Source organism: Anolis carolinensis, chromosome 6, assembly GCF_035594765.1.
Source record: "Anolis carolinensis isolate JA03-04 chromosome 6, rAnoCar3.1.pri, whole genome shotgun sequence".
NCBI classification, from domain to species: Eukaryota; Metazoa; Chordata; class Lepidosauria; order Squamata; family Dactyloidae; genus Anolis; species Anolis carolinensis.
The window spans coordinates 84,676,190-84,696,628 of NC_085846.1; the positions used below are offsets into that span (position 1 = coordinate 84,676,190).

The 20,439-nt window shown below is 38.3% G+C and overlaps 1 protein-coding gene across 1 annotated transcript in view; it reads right to left on the reverse strand.

Moving 5' to 3' along the window:
* The window catches only part of dnah11 (dynein axonemal heavy chain 11), a 195,066-nt gene that overhangs the window by 56,659 nt on the left and 117,968 nt on the right, over positions 1 to 20,439 (reverse strand). The window contains exons 56-61 of the mRNA XM_062958230.1: positions 14,313 to 14,546; positions 10,988 to 11,134; positions 6,513 to 6,626; positions 5,686 to 5,829; positions 4,550 to 4,732; positions 3,332 to 3,433 (exon numbers count right to left, since the gene is read on the reverse strand). Coding sequence (XP_062814300.1) covers positions 3,332 to 3,433; positions 4,550 to 4,732; positions 5,686 to 5,829; positions 6,513 to 6,626; positions 10,988 to 11,134; positions 14,313 to 14,546 — 924 coding nt within the window. The remainder of the gene's footprint in view (positions 1 to 3,331; positions 3,434 to 4,549; positions 4,733 to 5,685; positions 5,830 to 6,512; positions 6,627 to 10,987; positions 11,135 to 14,312; positions 14,547 to 20,439) is intronic.

Here is a 20,439-nt window from a genome sequence, read left to right on the forward strand (position 1 = left end):
ATTGGAAACTCTGGAATATATTTTGATGTGACAGAGGACAGCAGAGACAGTTAAAGGGAAGAAAGCCCCATATAATTGGCTCTGGATACAGAAGTTCGCTTGACTTATAAAATCATGAAAACCAATAAAGCACATACACTATAAGAAGGGGAATATCTACACAGCAAAGAGCAGAAATTACTAAGTAAACTCTCAGTGTAACAGTCCAGTTTTTTACCAGTCTTCCAAAGTCCCATAATGAAACCACCCTGAAAAGGATATTCTATTGTTGGGACATAGCTATACAGAATGATTTAAACCCAAGAAATTACTCAGCTCATTTAAAACAAAACAAAAAAGGCTATATACATGGAATGATTAAAATAATAATTTAGAAACAGTTTCAATAACATTCACTGTGTTGTTGTATACTGTTGACAAGTATTTAATTTGTCATTTTGAAATATATTTTAACAGGTATTAAAAATGAATGGTAGTTAGCACATTGCCATCCAAACTGATGATGTATTATTGATTACCAAGTAATAGCTGCAACATTTATTAATCATTATAGAAAATTACCAGTGAGGGGGAAAAAAACCCTCATCTGTATGAAAAATTAGTGCAACACTTTCCACACAGAAAAGCCCCGGTTTATAGGACAGGATTCCACTGGAAATCTAGGAGAAAGGAATGGCGATATGGCACATTATTTTTCCAAGTTATAAGGCTTCAAAATAATATAGAGGAAGAAAGGGCATTGCAGGACAATAAATGATAAATTGGCATAATGTTAAGAAATGTACTGGGAACTGACTAATAAATGGATCAAAGTATGGATTGTTGTTGTGTGTCTTCAAACTGTTTCCATGTTATGGGCACCCTAAGGTGATCCAGTCGCAAGGTTTTCTTGGTAATATTTGTTCAGCAGGGTATTTATCTTTGTCTTCCCTTGAGGCCTAGAAAATGTGACTTGCCAAAGGTCATCTAGTGAGTTTCCATCCCGAAACAGGGATTCAAAGCCTATCTCCAGTGTCCAATACTCAAACCTGTATACCACACTGGCTGTCATCTCAAAGCATACAGCATGGTATTTGAAGGAAAGTTAATAGCCAAACAACACTATTTCAGACAGTGTCTTGTCCCACTCCATATAACAGCAATTCAAAAACATTAATGACTCCCCCTGCCCCGGCCTGGGGGTGAGAAGGACGGGATACAAATGTATGAAATGAATAATAAATAAACTTGGATCAAAGCATAGAGATAGCACTTAATTTGGCAGTACCTGGGATCTTTTATTACAAAATCAGTAAAATGGACTAATAAAAATGGAGTGAATTTATCTTTTACCGGTTATCTTTTGCATGGCTAAAATTTCTTTCGAATTAATTTAGCAGAGAACTGCCTATGTCCTGCACATGTTTGGAAAAAAAATGAGCAACATAGTTGGCCCTCCTCTTCTGTGGGAGTTATTTATTATTTATTTATTTACAGCATTTATATTCCACCCTTCTCACCCCGAAGGGGACTCAGCGCGGATCACATTACACATTTAGGCAAACATTCAATGCCTTTTAACATAGAACAAAGACAAACAAACATAGGCTCCGAGCTGGGCCTTGAACTCATGACCTCCTGGTCAGAGTGATTCATTGCAGTGATTAATTGCAGCTTCTCTCCAACCTGCGCCACAGCCCGAGCCCGAGTTATTTATTATTTATTTATTTATTACATGCATTTATACCCCGCCCTTCTCCCCGAGGGGACTCAGAGCGGCTTACATTCTGCCACGAGGGCCAGCAACAAATATACTATAAAAACAAAACAATTAAAACATGATAAAAACATAATAAAAACATGATAAAAAGTATACAAAAATTAAAACGCTGCAAGGCAGCGATATTGCACCATCCTCAGTCATTCACTACTGCTACAATTACAGATTTGCGACCTGATTACATCAGCCAATGAGCTTATTCGCTGAATGTCTGGGCGCAGAGCCAAGTTTTTAGTTTTCTTCTAAATCCCAGGAGGGATGGGGTTTGCCGGATATCGCTGGGGAGGGAGTTCCACAGCCGAGTTAGGATACAAGACCCCCGTGAAAATGGAAAAACCATGAATATCTCTAGGCCCACAAATTGCCTAACATACACACGTACTGGTGAGGTGGAGTGACCCAGTTACACACCTATTCCATTGCTCACTCCCATAGGCAGGAGAAGGAGAAGGAGCTGGGATGGGGAACGAGAAGGAGAAAGAGATACACATCCCATTCACTTCCCTTTCTCTTATCCATGCAAGCCCGCTTCCCATCCCACTCTTTCTTCCCACCTGTGCTAGCGACTAAGGGAGTATACATGTGACTGGAACAGCCCACTCTACTGGTTTGATTTCTTCCTAGCACCACTGATGTTATCTAAGGACCTCATCACAAAGGCCCATGGATTCACCATGCATCGTGGCAAATCCATGGGGTCCCGGCAGGGGGGCATGGAGAACCCATTGCTCCACACCCTGCATTGTGTGACTCACTCTAATCCCCATCCCACAGGGGAAGCATCACTGCCCGGCTTCCTCCCATTGTCCTGAAGGCAACATGGGAAGCGACTCGTGTTGCTGTGCTGGCAGCATATGCCGCTTGCTCTCCTCTTTCCTGATGGAGCCCGGCCAAAAGTACACGTGTTGTGTAATGGGCTTCATCCTGAAAGGGGAGAACAAGCGGCATACAACGGGAAAAGTAGCCCATCTGATGAGGTCGTAAGTCTCCATTCAGATGGCATATGGTAGCAGTGGATAGTAATCAAATTTACAAATACTTAACCTGTAAATATGTTATTTAAATAAAGTATAGGTGGATTCATATGTAAGAAATAATGTTGCTGAACAACTTGTGCGAAATTCTGTTTTTTTTACCTTTGGTGTACCAAATATAAAAATGCGCAAGATCTACACTCGATGTATAATAATAATAAATAATAATAATAAAACTTTATTTATACCCTGCCACCATCTCCCCGTGGGGACTCGGGGCAGCTCACAACGTTACAAAAGTAACAGCACAAATACATTAAACAATATACACAGTTTAAAACACAAGAAGATGAAAAAAACAGAAGTTAAAACAAAGGTTTATATAACAGTAATAATATCAAACAACCAAATGTATAGGAAATGATGTAATAATGCGTAATACAACAATATATTTTCTTTGATACTGGCTACACATCCTGAGCTAGAAAAAGAAATTCTTATATCTACAATAGAGTCCAAACATTATCAAAAGAATACATGTAAACCTACTAAATTTGTTTGAGGGTGGTATAGGATATTGAACTAGGATTATACTTACAGCAAGTTTTTTCCTAATGGCAACTAGCTTTTCTGTGGCTGCTGCAAGTTCAGCATTTGCTTGGGCCAGGGCTTGACGTTTTGGCTCTACGTCACAGTATACCTGCGAGTTCAAATATTTTATAGTTACATCTTTTAAAAAAACAGGCCTAAAGAAAAAGTTCAACAAATTATACAAGAGCACGTTGCTTTTTGAAGGATATCTTTCCTCTGTTGTTTTCACAGTAGTTTATTAGGCAATATTTCAGATGGAATTGATTGCATCCTCCCTTCTTTTCAAGAAGCACTTAAGTCATAGGAAGGAACATCACAGGACAGATAAATGGAGGTATTAGATATACATTTAATTAAAGCAGCATCCTGGAACATGATAGACAATCTAGTACTTGTATTTCAAGTCACCATTTACTATCAAATTACTTCGTAGTTCTTACTTGTATACATATCACTATCCTGGTCTGAAAGTCATTGGCCCTCCCCTAGGAAAGTGTATGGCTTTCCCCCTTCCTTGCTAGAGAATTTATTTTTCTATTTAGTACTGTTAGCTTTTTCTGAACTTCACAGAACATTAAAAAGCAACTTGAAATAGTGAGTGCAAAAGAGGAATATGAGGGACAAAGGGCTGTATAGCCTTTGGAATGTGTCCACCCAAACATTCACTCAACTATTGCATTCAAATATTGTGTCAAATTCTGGATGCCATAGTTCAAGGAAGCTCAGATATGTTCAGAGAAGGAAAGAAAAAATGATCAAAATCTGGAAAACAACCCTTATGGGAAAACTTAGAGAGTTGGATATGTTTAACTTGGAGAAAAGAAGCCTGAGAGGTGACGTGATAGCTACCCATTAAATATCTGAAGAGATGTCATATAGAAGGTGGAGTGAGCTTGCTTCCCATCACTTTGAAACTAGAACACCAACCAACAAATTCATATTACAAGGGATTCTAAATAAGCATTATCAAGAAAGTTTTAAATGTAGAGAACTCTCTATCTTTTGAGGTCTTTAAATAGAAGTTGGATTGCTATATTTCAGGAGTACTTTAGTTCTACATTCTTGCATGGCAAGGGTAAGACTAGATAACCCTTGTGGTCCTTTCCCCCACTGAGAGTCTATAATTCTGCTGGAAAACACTGCTTTTATCAAGAGGAAATACTAAATGCCAAATCAACAAAGGTTCTTTTAACAGTCTAGCTACAATACAATGCATTCACAGTACCTCATAGAACTTTACTATGTTGATAACCCAGGCACAGAGACCAGCTGCTGCAAATGACTTAGTGCGAACCAGGTTGGGGTTGAAATCAGAATCTTTCAAGTAATGCTCTTTGACCACTTTCAGACAGTTCTCTGGGATATGTTCCTTATCATAGTTAATTAAAGCTTGCAAGAATTCATCCACCTGGAAGAAGGCAATAAATACATGCAGGTCACTACTGTTGAACACTACCATTAACTCCACAAGTTACTCAGAACCTAAAAAAGTATGGAAGTAAAAAATCGGATAGTTTTATGTATTATCATTTGGCTATTGGGCAGCTTCAAACAGTGGAAATTGTCAAAAGATTATGAGTAGCTGTGGGCACCTTCTTTTCTTCGTCCCAAATCTCTTTTGAAAACGAAGGCGTTATCTCCAAGGCATAAATGCCAAGTCTCTAAATGAGGCACTGGTTGACTAATTACATAGAAATGCATGAAAAACTGCTATTAACACCCTATTTTAAAAAGTGAAAAGCAGCTGGGGAAGTATGGATGCAATTCCTCACTAATTTTATTCTAGAATTTTTTTTACTAATGTAAGTGATTTTTTCTTTATTGCAAGGAAATCTTCAAAAATTGCATAATTTTAGAAATCTATTTGCTGCTCAAAAGTTATTATGCTCAAATTTATTTTATTTTTTTGCGTAGAGCCCAGCATTTTCTTTGTAGAAAACAGCATTTTATTCTGTACTAATTTGTTTGTTCTAATTATACAGAAAATTATATATATGTCTTCCAGAATTTTGTGCAGAATGAGACACTATAGAAAATCACTTTTGGTCACAGAACAGACTCAGAATTGTGGAACCTTGTAGGTGTCTTCTACATGAGTGAGTTTTCTTACGAAAACAGTTTGTCCAGTGTTTCAGTTCAAGTATCATGTGGTGTCACTGTGCATGTAAATGCACATTTAAAAATGTATTTGGTTGTACAATTGCCTGCCCAATGCTGCCATTTAGTACAAGTAAAACCAATGTATATCTACATATGGTAATTTCTATTGCATAACTTTGATGCAGGATTTCAGACAATTTAAAATACAGAAGCCACATATCAGATCTCAGTAGACTAGTTCTGTATTAATACTCAAAGCACCTTTCCCATGAAGAGTCTAGCAGCCTTCCAGGTTCGATCTTTTGGCACTCGCCCTTTATTTGCCAGTAGGACCATTACTGAAGCTGCAACATTGGACACTGCAGCTGGTGGGTTAAGGAATGCTTTCAATTCAGAAAGATTCACCTAAAGAACAGCCACAAACAAAAACAAGCATCAATATAATCACATTTAACATTGGGAGAACAAGAGCCAATCTAACAATATGACATGTTCTAGCCAGTAGCCACCATTGTCAGTAAACAGAGCTAAATAAATAACAAATGAAAGCCAGATCCATATAATATTTGCTCTACTGGAAAAATGTAAAAGTCATCCCACAAGAATAATCGTATCATACCTCAACTGTCACTACCTCCAAGATTAAATAATACAAAATTCAAGCTGTTGCTGAAGTCCTAATACAGAAAATATTGCTTCAGATGTATTGTCCTGTATATAGTTATTAGTCCCAACTATAGCAGATCATTGTGTCAACAAAAACTTCTTAAACAAATACTTATGTAAGGTCCATTAATTGAGTGGGTTTACTCTACTTGTGAAGAATGCAAGAATAAAGTCAATTTTTCCACTTTTTTGTTTTTTGCTTTACTAAATGTGTCTTCCCATCCCTGTTACTGAAGTAGCCATTAGTGTGGCTAAATGATCACATGCTAATCATATGACAGTTAAACAAATCCAACCCATCCAATGACCCAGGAGTTCCAATTTTTAAAAGAGTGAAGCCATTTTGCAATAAAACAAAACAAAACAATTGCTTCCACCATGCTGCCAATGTAAAAACAACCATACAACAATGGACTGCTTACTTTATTCAGTGTATTTAAAGCTGCAGTAGCTGCCACCAGAGCGGGTTCAGCCTTCACCAAGTCATCTTCACACTCTTTCTGTTTCTGAGATACTTCTGCTTGGATGGCAACAACCTATTAAAATACACATGTGTTTGAAGAGATCTGTGAGACTGACTTCTGTGTGGACATAGAAGAGCACGTTGACTGAGGAAAAATTCCATCAGAGGTCTCAAGCTGAAAGCAGCTGAGAAGTACTATGCCACATGCTTTAGTACAGTAATCATGATCTGAGCGGGGATAAAAGGCAAATTATTGTAATCCCATTGAAGGCACTCAGCTGTTTCCAGCCCCAGTCACAAAATTATATGACTTGGAAGAGGCCCCATGGACTTTTGAGTCCTGCCCCATGCTTGATATCTAGCCTCTTTTTTGGAGATGCCCAGAGAAGGCTGTCATAGCAAGTAGATTCATGGCTGATATACTCTCACTGTCAATGAGTTCCTTCTAGTGTTCAACTGAAATCTACCATACTGTAAAATTATTAGATCTGGTTTAACCTCTGAAGCACCAGAGAATGAACTCACACCTCCCTGTCTATGATAGCACTTGTATTTAAAGGGCGCAATCACATGACCCCTCAGTCTGCTCTTCAAGCCAAATATACTCAGCAAATTCCACCTTTTTCATGTTTGGTTCTCCATTCTTGTTGCTGTGTGCCTTCATTTCTGACTAAGACAATGTTACCGTGGGGTTTTCTAGGACTGGGGCCTCCATGACCGATCAGGGAACTAAATCCTGGTCCCCAGAGTTGTAGTCCAATACGCAAACTACAGTACAGTCTCGCTTATCCAACGTAAACGGGCCAGCAGAACGTTGGATAAGCGAATATGTTGGATAATAAGGAGAGACTAAGGAAAAGCCTATTAAACATCAAATTAGGTTATGATTTTACAAATTAAGCACCAAAACATCATGTTATACAACAAATTTGACAGAAAAAGTAGTTCAATATGCAGTAATGCTAGGTAGTAATTACTGTATTTACGAATTTAGCACCAAAATATCACAATGTATTGAAAACATTGACTACAAAAATGTGTTGGATAATCCAGAACATTGGATAAGCGAGTGTTGGATAAGTGAGACTCTACTGTACTATAATCCAGACTCTCATCATACCTCTTATCATCCTTGTTGCCTTTCTCTGAATCCTCTCCAACTTGCGTATAGCCTTCTTAAAATGAGGCACCCAGAATTGAACATTGGGCAATGATGCTAAAAGAATGAATAATCTGGGATTGGGAAGTGAGGTCTGCATATTAAGGTTTTAGGAATTTATGCATTTATATGTTTTTAATTGTTTTATAATTTGGTATGTTTATTATTTGTTGTATGATGTGCATTGAATTTTGCCTTGGTTTGTAAGCCGTTCTGAGTCCCCTTCGGGGTTGAGAAGAGCGGGATATAAATATAGTAAATAAATAAATAAAAAGCTAGTCAAGAGCTGCACATGATCTGCAGTTTGCTTGTATCTATGTGGGAATTAAAAATGCAATTGAAAAAGAAATCTAGCCGAGTGGCACATTTTTAAAAAGTAAAACATATCACATGTATTGGATTACTAAAACATTGTCGTAGACGCAAAATTTTGAATGCTTTAAAAATGTTTATCAGTTATAAGATGTGCCTGAAGAAGACTGTTAAAGGCATGTAGTATTTTCCTCTTTTATGACATTTTAGTGAGTCAATTATGCTTTTTTATTTTTACCGCTAATAAATTATTTGTGGTGTGCTGCATAAAAATACTTATGACTCAACATGGCTGAAATATGAACATCTGGCTCCAAACAACCTTTAATTAAAATACAGAAACATCTTTGTAAGTTTAAACTTTTAAGTCTTTTGTAGACTTACGTTAAGCCTTTTAAGGCAGCTTCGAATTCATGCTAATCCTGAAAATGCCTTCAATTCATTAAAATGTTTCAGTAAAGCAGGAAGAGGAAGTATATGACATACTCTTCTAGGGCAATGAAAAATAATGGCATGTTTGAAAATTATCTCATGATAATCACATCTGAATGTAATTGTTTAATGAAATGTTTTGTAATGTGTTAATGGCATTCCCTCATCATCCTAAACCCATCAGAACAATGTAGAATGGCGGCTGTTAGGTGAGAAATCTTACTGTGATACAATAACTGAGTTTTCCTTATTGTCAAGTCTGTGTAAACTTAATAGAAATTCTTAGGGCTTTAAAATCACAGCGTATTATTTTAGTAAATCTGGTTTATGAAATTTGAAATTTGTTACTAAATTGTTTCATTACAAAATTGTTCCAAAATTAAAGTGAAAAAAATGAGATTATATGTATGTACCATCCATACATTTTTATTTGCCGCTTAATTTCTAAGATGAAACTGTTGCAGGATGTGGACAAGGGGCAAGAATGATGGGATCAAGAATCCAACAACATTTGGAGCGTATAATACAATAGAGTACTGTAGCTCCTCAGTTCAAGGGAAATCAACTGTTGTTAGTCTGGGGTCAGATTTCTTCTCTGAGATGATCCAGTGACTCCCATACATTTCCAAAAAATCAATAACTGATAAATATATTTTTGGTTAAAAAAAACCTGCTTCATAATTTTTTGCTGGAGACTTATTTGAAAAGTAAACTGTCATGTTAAGGGGCTTTCCAGATTGACAATACCTCCTTTTTTGGCCAAAATCTAGGGAGGTGGAGTACCACAGAAGCATCTCTATAGGGGTGGTAGGGGGTGCCCACATTTGCTACGATGGAAGTAAACCTTGTTTACATAATTAGCTCATAATATATAGCTGCTCCTCATATGAGTTGTTCTTCCTCTTCCTTAGGAAGGTACGAAGTGTCCTTTTGTAAGAACATACTGCTGTGACTGGAAGGTTTTTTCTTTGACTAGATATGGGGATACCACTCGCAAAGGACTTTTTTTTCCTCTTGTGAGATATGCGGGGACTTTATACAGGCCTTATGTGTCTGTCTTAAACTATCAATAAACTGTCCCATACGGATAAGATATTAATATAGAATATATGACTATGTCTCCTGTGCTGTACTTGCATGTTTTTGTGATGCTGACAGCACAATAAAGGAGCTTGGAAAAATTCTTTTTTGGACTGCAGTTCCCTGTCTAACAAGTACAGTAATATTGAAATGTAACATTGAAATGATTACTAATATGACACTGAAAAAGTTCAACACAGATATATTTCATTAAAACAGAAGTTGGCATGTTATTGACAACCTCTTTGGGGTCTGGGCTAGGAGACTGGTAGTACCAGGGAAGCCATTGAAATATGTTTTCTGCAGAACATGGGAGACATTTTCCTTTAAAACGAGAGTTTGATTCTTGTTGCATCTTCTAAGATGCACAGGGCATGGAATTCAAGGTGTGCAGCAGGAAATTTATCAAGAGGAAGAGATCATATGCAAATGAAGGTACCTTTCCACTTTCCCCAAAGAACTTTGTGCTCAAACCACCAAACTCCGCAATTCTCGAAAGTCCTGGTTTATATGAAACATTCATTCTTGGTTTGTTTTTTCTGGATAACATAACAAACAAACTACGAAATGTTTGTTCCATATGTTATCTGAACCAGGATTTCTGTTTTGTCACTCCCTTAAGTAGAGAAAGTTGTAAACTAGGGTTTGCTGTCTGTTGATTATCTCTACCACATTTGGTAGAATCCTGGTTTGGGTTTGCTAAATGCTTCCTAATTTATTTAGCAGCCAAAATGCCAGAAAAGAGCACAATGGGAGTCAACAGAATGCATCTACCTTTGCTCATAACAAAACATAATTATTTGGAAACATGACTGTGAAAGTGAAGTTAATTCTGCAAAACAGTGTCATAACTAATGCACAATTTATTATTGAAATCATAGTTTGTATCTGGTTTTCTGTAAAAGCAAAAATATATTTAAAAAAACTGAAATACACATGATTTCATGATGAAGCATGGGTTCAGCATGCATAAGAAAAAAGACCTCAGATTGAAGCAGCAAAGGCTGAAGCTCAGAAAGTACATCATAGAATGCAAAATTTGGAAATGAGCTTGGAAGTCAGAGGAATGGACTTCAAGAACAATTGAGCTGTTCAATTGAACTAAGAATCAAAAGCCTTTAAAAACCTGAAGTGCTCAGAGATGACTCCCTGACCTTTACTGTATTACATACTGGCCTGATTCTCAAGTTCCCCATCTATTATATGCTTGAATGAGCTCAGTACTTATTGTTCTTTCGTATCATTAAAAGAGCTAAAAGGTTGGAAAAATGCATAATGTAAAGAAAGGTCAAGTGGTAATCATGGTGTGAAATGCTGAAACATGTGTAAGTATAATAATTCTTTAGATTTTATGCTCCCTGGAGAGGTAGGTGTTCAAAATTGTTCACCTACAAAGGTTTATTCTGTGCTAAATATAGCTCAACACCCCAAAAGTGTGGAATTGCACTGACCTTTTGCTCCTCTGCATCAGCAATGGCCTTTTCCTTGCTCACTTTCTCAGTCTGAAGCCCTATCTTCGTAATCAAAGCTTCAGCATCTTGATTTCTCAGTTTCAGTTCTGCCTCTTGAGAGGCAAGTTTGTATTTTAGGTCCTCCACCTAAAACAAGGCAGCAAAGGCATTAGTTTGGACCATATGCTACTAGAAAGAAAATTTGGAATTGACAAGGTTCAGCAGCTAGAAGTGTGTATCTGTGTATGTATACAGATTATTATTTATCACAAGAAGACCCAAGTAATTACAATTCTCTTCCTTAATTGGTAAATTAATACTATAGATCAGTGATTTTTAAGTTATCTGATGTAGGGCATCATCTGTGATTTATTTTGCAAGGTGAGTCCAGCTGGTTGTTTGGGGACCAGTACTGGTCCATGAACCACCACTTTGTGATGTACTGCTATAGAGCACACTTTCTTCTTCCTTTCACTTTATCCCTACCGTGTTTCCCTGAAAATAAGACAGGGTCTTATATTAAGTTTTGTTCCCAAAGATGTGCTAAGTCTTATTTTCAAGGGATGTCTTATTTTTTCACGATTCCTTTCTTGTACTTGACGGCTCCCTCCTCCTCTGCCGAGAAAGGCACCTGTGGCATGAAGGCAGGGCTGGCCCTAGGTAATTTTCAAGTGTAGGCGAACAGAATTTTGGTGCCCCGCCCCAACCAATCACTGAAAAATAAAAGCGTTGGATAAGCGAAAATGTTGGATAATAAGGAGGGATTAAGGAAAAGCCTATTAAATATCAAAATACATTATAATTTTACAAATTAAGCACCAAAACATCATGTTTTACAACAAATCAGCAGAAAAAGCAGTTAAATACATGGTAATTTTATGTAGGAGTTACTATATTTGCAAATTTAGCACTAAACATTGAACTGGGATATAGGGCAGTGTGGACTCAGATAACCCAGTTCAAAGCAGATATTGTGGGTTATTCTGCTTTGATATTCTGGGTTATATGGCTGTGTGGAAGATCCCTGAGGGTCCTTCCACACAGCCATATAACCCAGAATATCAAAGCAGATAATCCAAAAGTATGTTTCAGTCCTCTTGGAATACACGAAGCGTGTTTAAGAACCGGTCCAAGAGTCCAGGAGAGCCTTGACTCCCCATATGACCATCATCCCACTTTCTTTGCCATAGATAGTTGAGCAAATAGTTTTCATGGTTGCCCCTCACTGTTAGGAATTGTGGGAGTTGAAGTCCAAAACAACCGGAGGGCAGAAGTTTACCTATGCCTGCTGTAAAGTAAACAAATGCAACTTGGCAGCACTTTTAACTGCCATGACTCAATGCTATAAAATCCTGGGAGTTTCAGAAAGTCTTTGGGCTGGTGACTCCCTCCCTCAAGCCCAGGTATCTGAAGCAACCAATCAGGAGACCGCACTTCAGCCCTCCCTGAGAGCGCTCGGAGAGCTCCTTCAACCGCCTCCCGAACCCCCCGCCCACCCCGAGTCCCGCCATGTCCAAACTTGAGTGGCCTCCTCCTCAGGCCACGCCCCCTGGGAGGAGACTTCAACTCCCAACAGCCTCACTGCTTTGGCTGATGCTTGGGGTTGGTGAGAACTGGAGTCCAAAATACCTGGGTCACCACCGAAGCTTGGAAAGCACTTGAAGGAAGTGACTTTGCACCTCTGCTTTAAAGTGAAGGCACCTTGGTGCCACTTTTAACTGCCCTGGTGGCCCAGCTGCTGTGGAGGCCAGGCCAGGCCAGGCCATGGCCACGGAGGCAGGAAGGCCATGCCTGAACGGAGGTGCCTCAACGGTGCCCCCTAGAGGATGGCGCCTTCAGCAACCGCCTACTTCGCCTAATGGTTGAACCGCCCCTGCATGAAGGAGAAGGAGGGAAAGCTGCGCGCCTTTCCCTCCTCCTCCTTCACGCTGCATGTGACTTTCTCAGTGGCGGCAGCTCCCTTCTCCTAGGTCTTATTTTCTGGGGATGTCTTATACTTAGCAATACAGCAAAACTTCTACTAGGTCTTATTTTGAGGGGATGTCTTATTTTCGAAGAAACACAGTATACAAATAAATACTTCCTTTTCTAAAACAGTTGAAGCATCAAAGGCATTTTAAAGAGGAAGAACATCTCAGCATATTATCTGCATAATAAGTGGTCTGAGTTTAATTGAAAAGGGTATACAGGGGCTCAGAAATCAGTGTAGATTTGCAATTAGTAGTAAACTGTACTAAAAATGGAAAGGATGAGTATACTTTAACAACTGTTCATGTCTGCATAGCACATTAATCTAGTCTACAAAGAAATATAATAAACACTTTTAACCATGATGTTTTATAGCAATTCCATGCTCAAATTCAGGCTTATATTTGAATATTTGATGGTGGCAGCAAATGAGAGGAAAGTTTGTATAATAGGCAGCATGAAAATTGCATTGGCTCTGATAAAACATAATTTCCCCCAGTGCTACTGATATCATAAAGCAACCGGGGGGACTATCAGTTGTTAAAAGATTACTTTGTTCACTTACTTAGTCCCATTCACAGCTACAAAGAACTACAACCTTGGCACCCAAGACAGAATAAAAGGAAACCGAGTATTGAGGATTGTTGGTACATAAGTGAGGAAGAGGGAAGAGTGGGATTTTTCTCTAGCTCAGAGTAGTCAGAGGAGAATTGAGGGAGATGGGATAACTCTTTCCATATGTTTTAAGCCAAGGGCATGAGCCCCTGAGAACAGAATTTCCAAGCCTGATCTGGAAAGAGAAGTCACACTGACATCAGTCATGACAAGTATCTGTTTAGTTACCATGTCAGGCAGGTAGACTATGGAGCAATTATGGTAATGAGAAGGTATTAGGCAATTTTGTGAGAAGCAATTGGGAGGAAGCCTGGGATTCCTTCTCTTCAAATTCCAGTGTGGTACCAGGCCAGACTCTTTCAAAAAAGCAAGCTTTAAAAGACTAAGCATTTCTGTTCTCACTTTATGATATCATGTGACACTTCATTACTTTTTGTCTTCTCAAAATGACTGCTAACCAAAATTGAGACAACACAAACTAGGATTACTGCACTATTAAAGCCGCACTATTGAAATTAGTCTCTCTCTCCTTCCCACCTTTGTATATTTCATTTATATACTTGAAAAATATATTTGAGTTCTAGGATTTTTTAGTCACACCAGTGATGGGAATTTGGAACTCCACTAAACTCTGAACAGCATAGCCAATGGAGAGGTCTGGCAACAATTCAACTACACATTCAACTACAATTCAACATCAACTAATAATATACACACACATCTCATAAATTATTACAGTTACCTGAGAAGCTGTTGTTTTCAGCTTTTGGATGCCATTGACAAGACGTTCCTTATGTTGGATCATTTCCTGAATTTTCTTTTCTAGGAGGTTCTTGTATAGCATTATTTGTTCTAGGAAACTTTTGGGAGTTGTATAGTTGTATCTCTTTTCATTCTGGCGAAACTTTACACTCATTGTATTCATGCTGGTATGAGCATAGGCCATAAAAGAGGAAATGGTGTCATGAAACTGTGGCTGAAAACAGAAAGTACACAGAAGGCAAGTTTAAATCATAAACATTAAAAATTACGTGGACTGCACTTATTACCAATTGCCACAAATATCACTGATTCAGATCCCAAAAGTAAGGTGAGTTTGTTCGGAATATTTTTACTTCCAAAAGCTCCTATTTTAACAAGGGACAATGAAGACAATTGATAATTGTGACATTGGAAAGGCTTTCCACACTGGCAAACAGTATAAGTAAAGGACCATATCAACATTGGACTCAAAGAAACAGGGAGTTTGGAAAAGGGACCCACTCGTAACTGTTGATTTTATTCACTCAGGCACTTGGTTTCTAATTAACTTATTTAATCTATTGGAACTATTATGTTTTAAACGTGTTTAACTATTTTTTAATGTTTAGTGTTAAATTGCTTTTTGTTTTCCTTTATTAATTTGTGTTTTACGTTGTTTATATTGTTTATTGTGTTTTACTTTTGTTGTGAGCCGCCCCAAGGGAGATGGGGTGGGATAAAAATAAAGATTATTTATTTATTTATTTATATATTTATATGCAGGCATTTATAAACTTCTTGTATCTGAAGGTTTCAAAGGAGCACAAAAAAATAAACAACACATAGAGGAAAAGGCTGAATTAAATCAGGAAGGAATGGGAAAATAGGGATGTCTTCAATCCCTATTGGGATTGATCAAACAAGGATTGATCAATCCCACTAAAACGAACATTTTCAAGGATTGGAATTTCTAGGCAATTCCACAATTATGGCTTTCTTTCAAAAAATACAGAAAACAAAAGTTCAAGCAGTGGAGCATATAGGCTGCTGTAGCTGGTATTATTATATTCCAAGTGTGCAAAAGTGAATTTGAATTAACATTGCTGAAGTACAAATGCAGTGATGATGCAAAAGGGTATTTTGTCATTCTGCTTCCTTTTTTGAGTACATGAGAAGTGGTTTTCAAAACAAATGACCTGAAACAAGTGGCAAGTTGATAAGTACCTTGTCACTTTCACCTTTTACAGCCAGGCCAGATTGAAGAGCCAAATTATTTGGATCTAAAGCAGTGGTTCCCAACCTTTGGGCCTCCAGGTGTTTTGGACTTCAACTGCCAGAAATCCCAGCCAACTTACCAGATGTTAGGAACTGTGGGAGCTGAAGTCCAAAACATCTGGAGGCCCAAAGGTTGGGAACCACTGGTCTAAAGTATGTGGGTGCTGCTAAATGCAAATGCCATTTCTATTTAATGGAATCAGTCATGCCGGCCACATGACCCTGGAGGCATCTACGGACAACACCGGCTCTTCAGCTTAGAAATTGAGATGAGCACCAACCCCCAGAGTCAGACATGACTAGACTTCATGTCAGGGGAAAAGCTTTCCCTTTACCTATTTACCATGTAATATACATTGCAAGACGAACACTAACTATGTATACATGTTTGCTGTTCTGTAATATTTCTGAATTAAATCAAAGGTGAATTTTTGAGGCATTGAGATGGAATCTAATCCTTTCCAGTCCTGCTGAAGACCTGAGGAAAGCCCTTTTTCTGAGACTAGTATTTGCACTATGAGAAAATCCCCCACCTTGGTTACTAGCTTCAGGAGAGCAATTTTGTTGGAACTTTAAAATGAATGGGAAGGGTCAAGTTCCCTCTTCATGTCTGCTCCAACCACATGCTCTCTTTTCCCATCCACTGGTTGATGCAATTTGCATTTTTAAAAGTATATAGAGTTTGCATTTTAAAAAGGGGGATTGAAAGCTAATATAAAAGAGAAAGTAAAAAAGTACTAGGATTTCAAGACGGTGGTTGAAAGAACCAAGGGATCCTACCTAACTCTTTCTGCAAGCAAAAGAGTTTCCTCGCCAAGAACGCAATGCGTATGACAGTATCTGAAAAACAGGCTGTTATCCTGGATCCATCCATTTGGGGGCAGAATTTCTTAGTTATAAATGATTTCTTGCATTTGGTTAAGGTATTGAACCAAGATAAAGTTATGGACTACAATATATCTATAGTATATCATTCATCCCCATTTTTGTACCAGAAACAGCCTGAGAACACTGGTACAGTAGAGTCTCACTTATCTATGCCTCGCTTATCCAAGTTTCTGGATTATCCAAGCCATTTTTGTAGTCAATGTTTTCAATATATCGTGATATTTTGGTGCTAAATTCGTAAATACAGTAATCACAACGTAACATTACTGCATATTGAACTGCTTTTTCTGTAAATTTGTTATAAAACATGATGTTTTGGTGCTTAATTTGTAAAATCATAACCTAATTTGATGTTTAATAGGCTTTTCCTTAATCCCTCCTTATTATCCAAGATATTCTCTTATCCAAGCTTCTGCCAGCCCGTTTAGCTTGGATAAGTGAGACTCTACTGTACTTTGGATTTCCAGATTTAATTTCCCAGATTTACTATGCAACAGAATTTGCTATTATAGTCAATGGTACACACTATAAGAACAACAACAACAACAACTTTATTCTTGTACCCCACCTCCATCTCCCTGAAGGGACTTGGGGAGGCTTACATGGGGCCAAGCCCGGGTAAATACAACAAACAAAATAAAATACAAAAAACAAATACAGATGCAAATATAAAATTTTACACATTAACATAGTAAAATTAAAATGGTGACCATAGTCAAATGATTTAGACACCAGAATAAAAGTCATAAAAACGAACTGGGCAAAGTGCACCGAGTGAGTTTTGTAAACATGAGATAGTTGGCTAAAGTGCTACAGTCAATGAGAGAGCAACTTGGGGTGGGGTGGACCCTGTGGCTATATCAAACTGATAGAGCAAGGTAAAGTGCAACAGATAAGGAAGTAGTCACGGTACGGGATCTATCATGGGGATGTAGGATTAATTCTCCAAAAGCATGTTGGAGGAGCCAAGTTTTTGAGCTCTTCCTAAATGCTACCAGGGTGGGGGCTTGCCTAATCTCCCTGGGGAGCGAGTTCCAGAACTGGGGGGCCACCACGGAGAAAACCCTCTCTCTCGTCCCCACCAACCACGCTTGTGACGGAGGTGGAAGCGAAGAGATCGAGCGGGTTCATGAACTATGCATGCAAGCCATAGTTCATTGACGCAATTGTTTTTGTTTTTATTTGCTTCTTCTATTTAATTTATTGTATACTGGTCCAAAACCTTTGATGTAGATCAGCACAGAAATTCTAGAAATAAGGAAAGTAAATATTAGAATGGGAGCAAAACGATTGGCAATAGAGAAGTATGCATACAGTTGTGAAAAAAGAGCATTTAAACTATGTATTCATTTTAAAAACATTTGTTTGTTGTATGTGAGTTTGCGGAGCATTATCATTCCGCACGATCATGTAAGCAATTTCCATTTTGTCCTCTGTGACTTCTACCACACTTAACTTTCTAATTTGTGGGATCACATCTCCCTCATTCTAATGATTATTTATTGCATTCAGTACAAGATGTACCCAGTTCAATTAATCAGGAGAAACTTAAAAATCAATTAATATGAATTAAATGAGCTACAGCAACTCTTAGGAAAGTCACACATAATTTACCAAAGGATTGTCAATAATGCTTAGAGATCTTTCGGAAAATTACTCAAGAGTGGTTGTTGATACAGCTAAACGTTTCAAGCCAACATAATTAATATTACAAAGAGGCCCTGTTTAGACAACTTGCTATTTATCTCTGAAACAAAATGTACCTTTGGGCACAACTTCGTTAACATGAGTTGCCTTTAAATTAGTATAAAGGGAATGAGACTGAAACTTTAAAGGATTACATAACTTGGGTACAAAGTGAGAAAAGTCCAAAAAATAAGTTGAAAATATATCTCCAAAATCTGTTGTACATTAGACAGAAAGCAAAATTTGCAGCTAAGTCTTAAGTAGTTATTTCTCCTAGTTTTTTCTCTTTCAACCAGTCCATCCATTTATCTCTGTCTCTTTCTCTCTCATACAGAATCCTTACAAAAAGACTTCTTTTTGCCCAGCCATGATCCTTATGAGAGATCTATACACAACAACCCTAAAAAAACTTTGGAAACAAGTTCCATTTGTAAATCAACATGAGTAGGAGTGGATTCCCAGTAGAGCTGAAAGTGGTCTAAGACAACTCGTCCCAATGGGGCAAAATAACTATTGTTATCCAGCTTAACAAAATGGCACAGCATGGGAGGCATGCTGAGCCAGAGCGCAGCTGGTTGTAATTCACACTGTTTTTCAGAAAACTCTAATCGTTCTGAGCAGACCTCTTTGATGATTGGTCTTCCCCGCTTTTTCAATTTGTCACTTTCTCTTATGATAAGGTCAGCGGTGACAGCACTTCCTGACATTAACAGCTGTGGTTTCTAAAAGGGTCATTGTGGAACTACTAATTGCGGTAATTTCATTAGCATAAATTATTTATTCTGCCATTCATTTATCTCCGAGCTTTTGGTGGTGTTTTGTTCAATACTACACCTTATCGTTTCCAGCATCAGCTTCATTGGGCAGAAAGGCAAACAATATGATTATCCCTAATCTGACCTCTTCTAGTGCCATTGTACAAAAATTTACCTTTGATTTAACTCAGAAATATTGCAGAACAGCAAACATGTATATGTAGTTCGTCTTGCAATGTATATTACATGGTAAATACGTAAAGGGATAGGTTTTCCCCTGGCATGAAGTCTAGTCATGTCCGACACTGGGGTTGGTGCTCATTCCTAAGCTGAAGAGCCGGCATTGTCCGTAGATGCCTCCAGGGTCATGTGGCCGGCATGGCTGCATGGAGCGCCGTTACCTTCCCACCAGAGCGGTATCTATTGATCTACTTACATTTTGCATGTTTTCGAACTGCTAGGCTGGCAGAAGCTAGGGCTAACAGCGGGAGCTCACCTCACTCCCTGGAATCGAACCACTGACCTTTCAGTGAGAAGGTTCAGCAGCTCAGCGGTTTAACCCACTGTGCCACCAGGGGCTCCTTACATGGTAAAGAGACAATACAGTAGAGTCTTGCTTATCCAACCTTTGCTCATCCAACATATTATATTATCCAACACAGTCTGCCTCCCACCTGGATCAATAGCTGTTTCTCTAGAGAGCAACGCGCAGTGGGCCCACACATCAACAATAACACAAATGCAGCCACGCTCACAAACAAGTGGCGGACTTGTTGTAAAACATGTTTTGGTGCTTAATTTGTAAAACCATAATGTAATTTGACGTTTAATGGGCCTTTCCTTAATCCCTCCTTATTATCCAACATTTTCGCTTATCCAATGTTCTGCTAGCCCGTTTTTGTTGATTAAGTGAGACTCTAGTGTAGCTTTTTTCAAAGCCCTGTTTTTGAAAGGTCTATTCATGCGTACCTAAATCCAGATGATCTTTATTTAGGAGAAACTTTCAAATGTAGATCCTCTTTCAAACAACCTTCTGTGCAGGCTAATGTATGAATGGAGAAAGAAAATGTCTCCAGAACATATTCCATTTATATACATGCATTTGCATTCTAGATGTATTGCTGAAAAGACGAGGATGTGGAAAAGTTTCTTTCCAGACTAAAACTCCAAGGTTATCCCTACTAGCATGACCAACCAGGAGAGTTGCCTTATGAAAAATAACTTTTCAGAGTTCTAGTTGATGCTATCAGCCAGTTACCAGAAGATACTGATTCCAGGTCTCCTTCCCTTCTTCCACCTTTCCAAGCAGAAAGCATGGGGAGTTGATCATACATAGGCAAGAACCTATAGACTGAAGATGAAGGCTTCCCTATTGGATTATATCAGTGGAGAAGTTCCATGCAAGCATCACCCCTGAATATGTAGAGTTTTCCCTAACACTACATTAATTGGTAAATCCATTCCCACAGGAGATCTGTCTGGGTGGATTTTCTTGTTCTCTTTGGCCCCTTCCACACAGCTGAA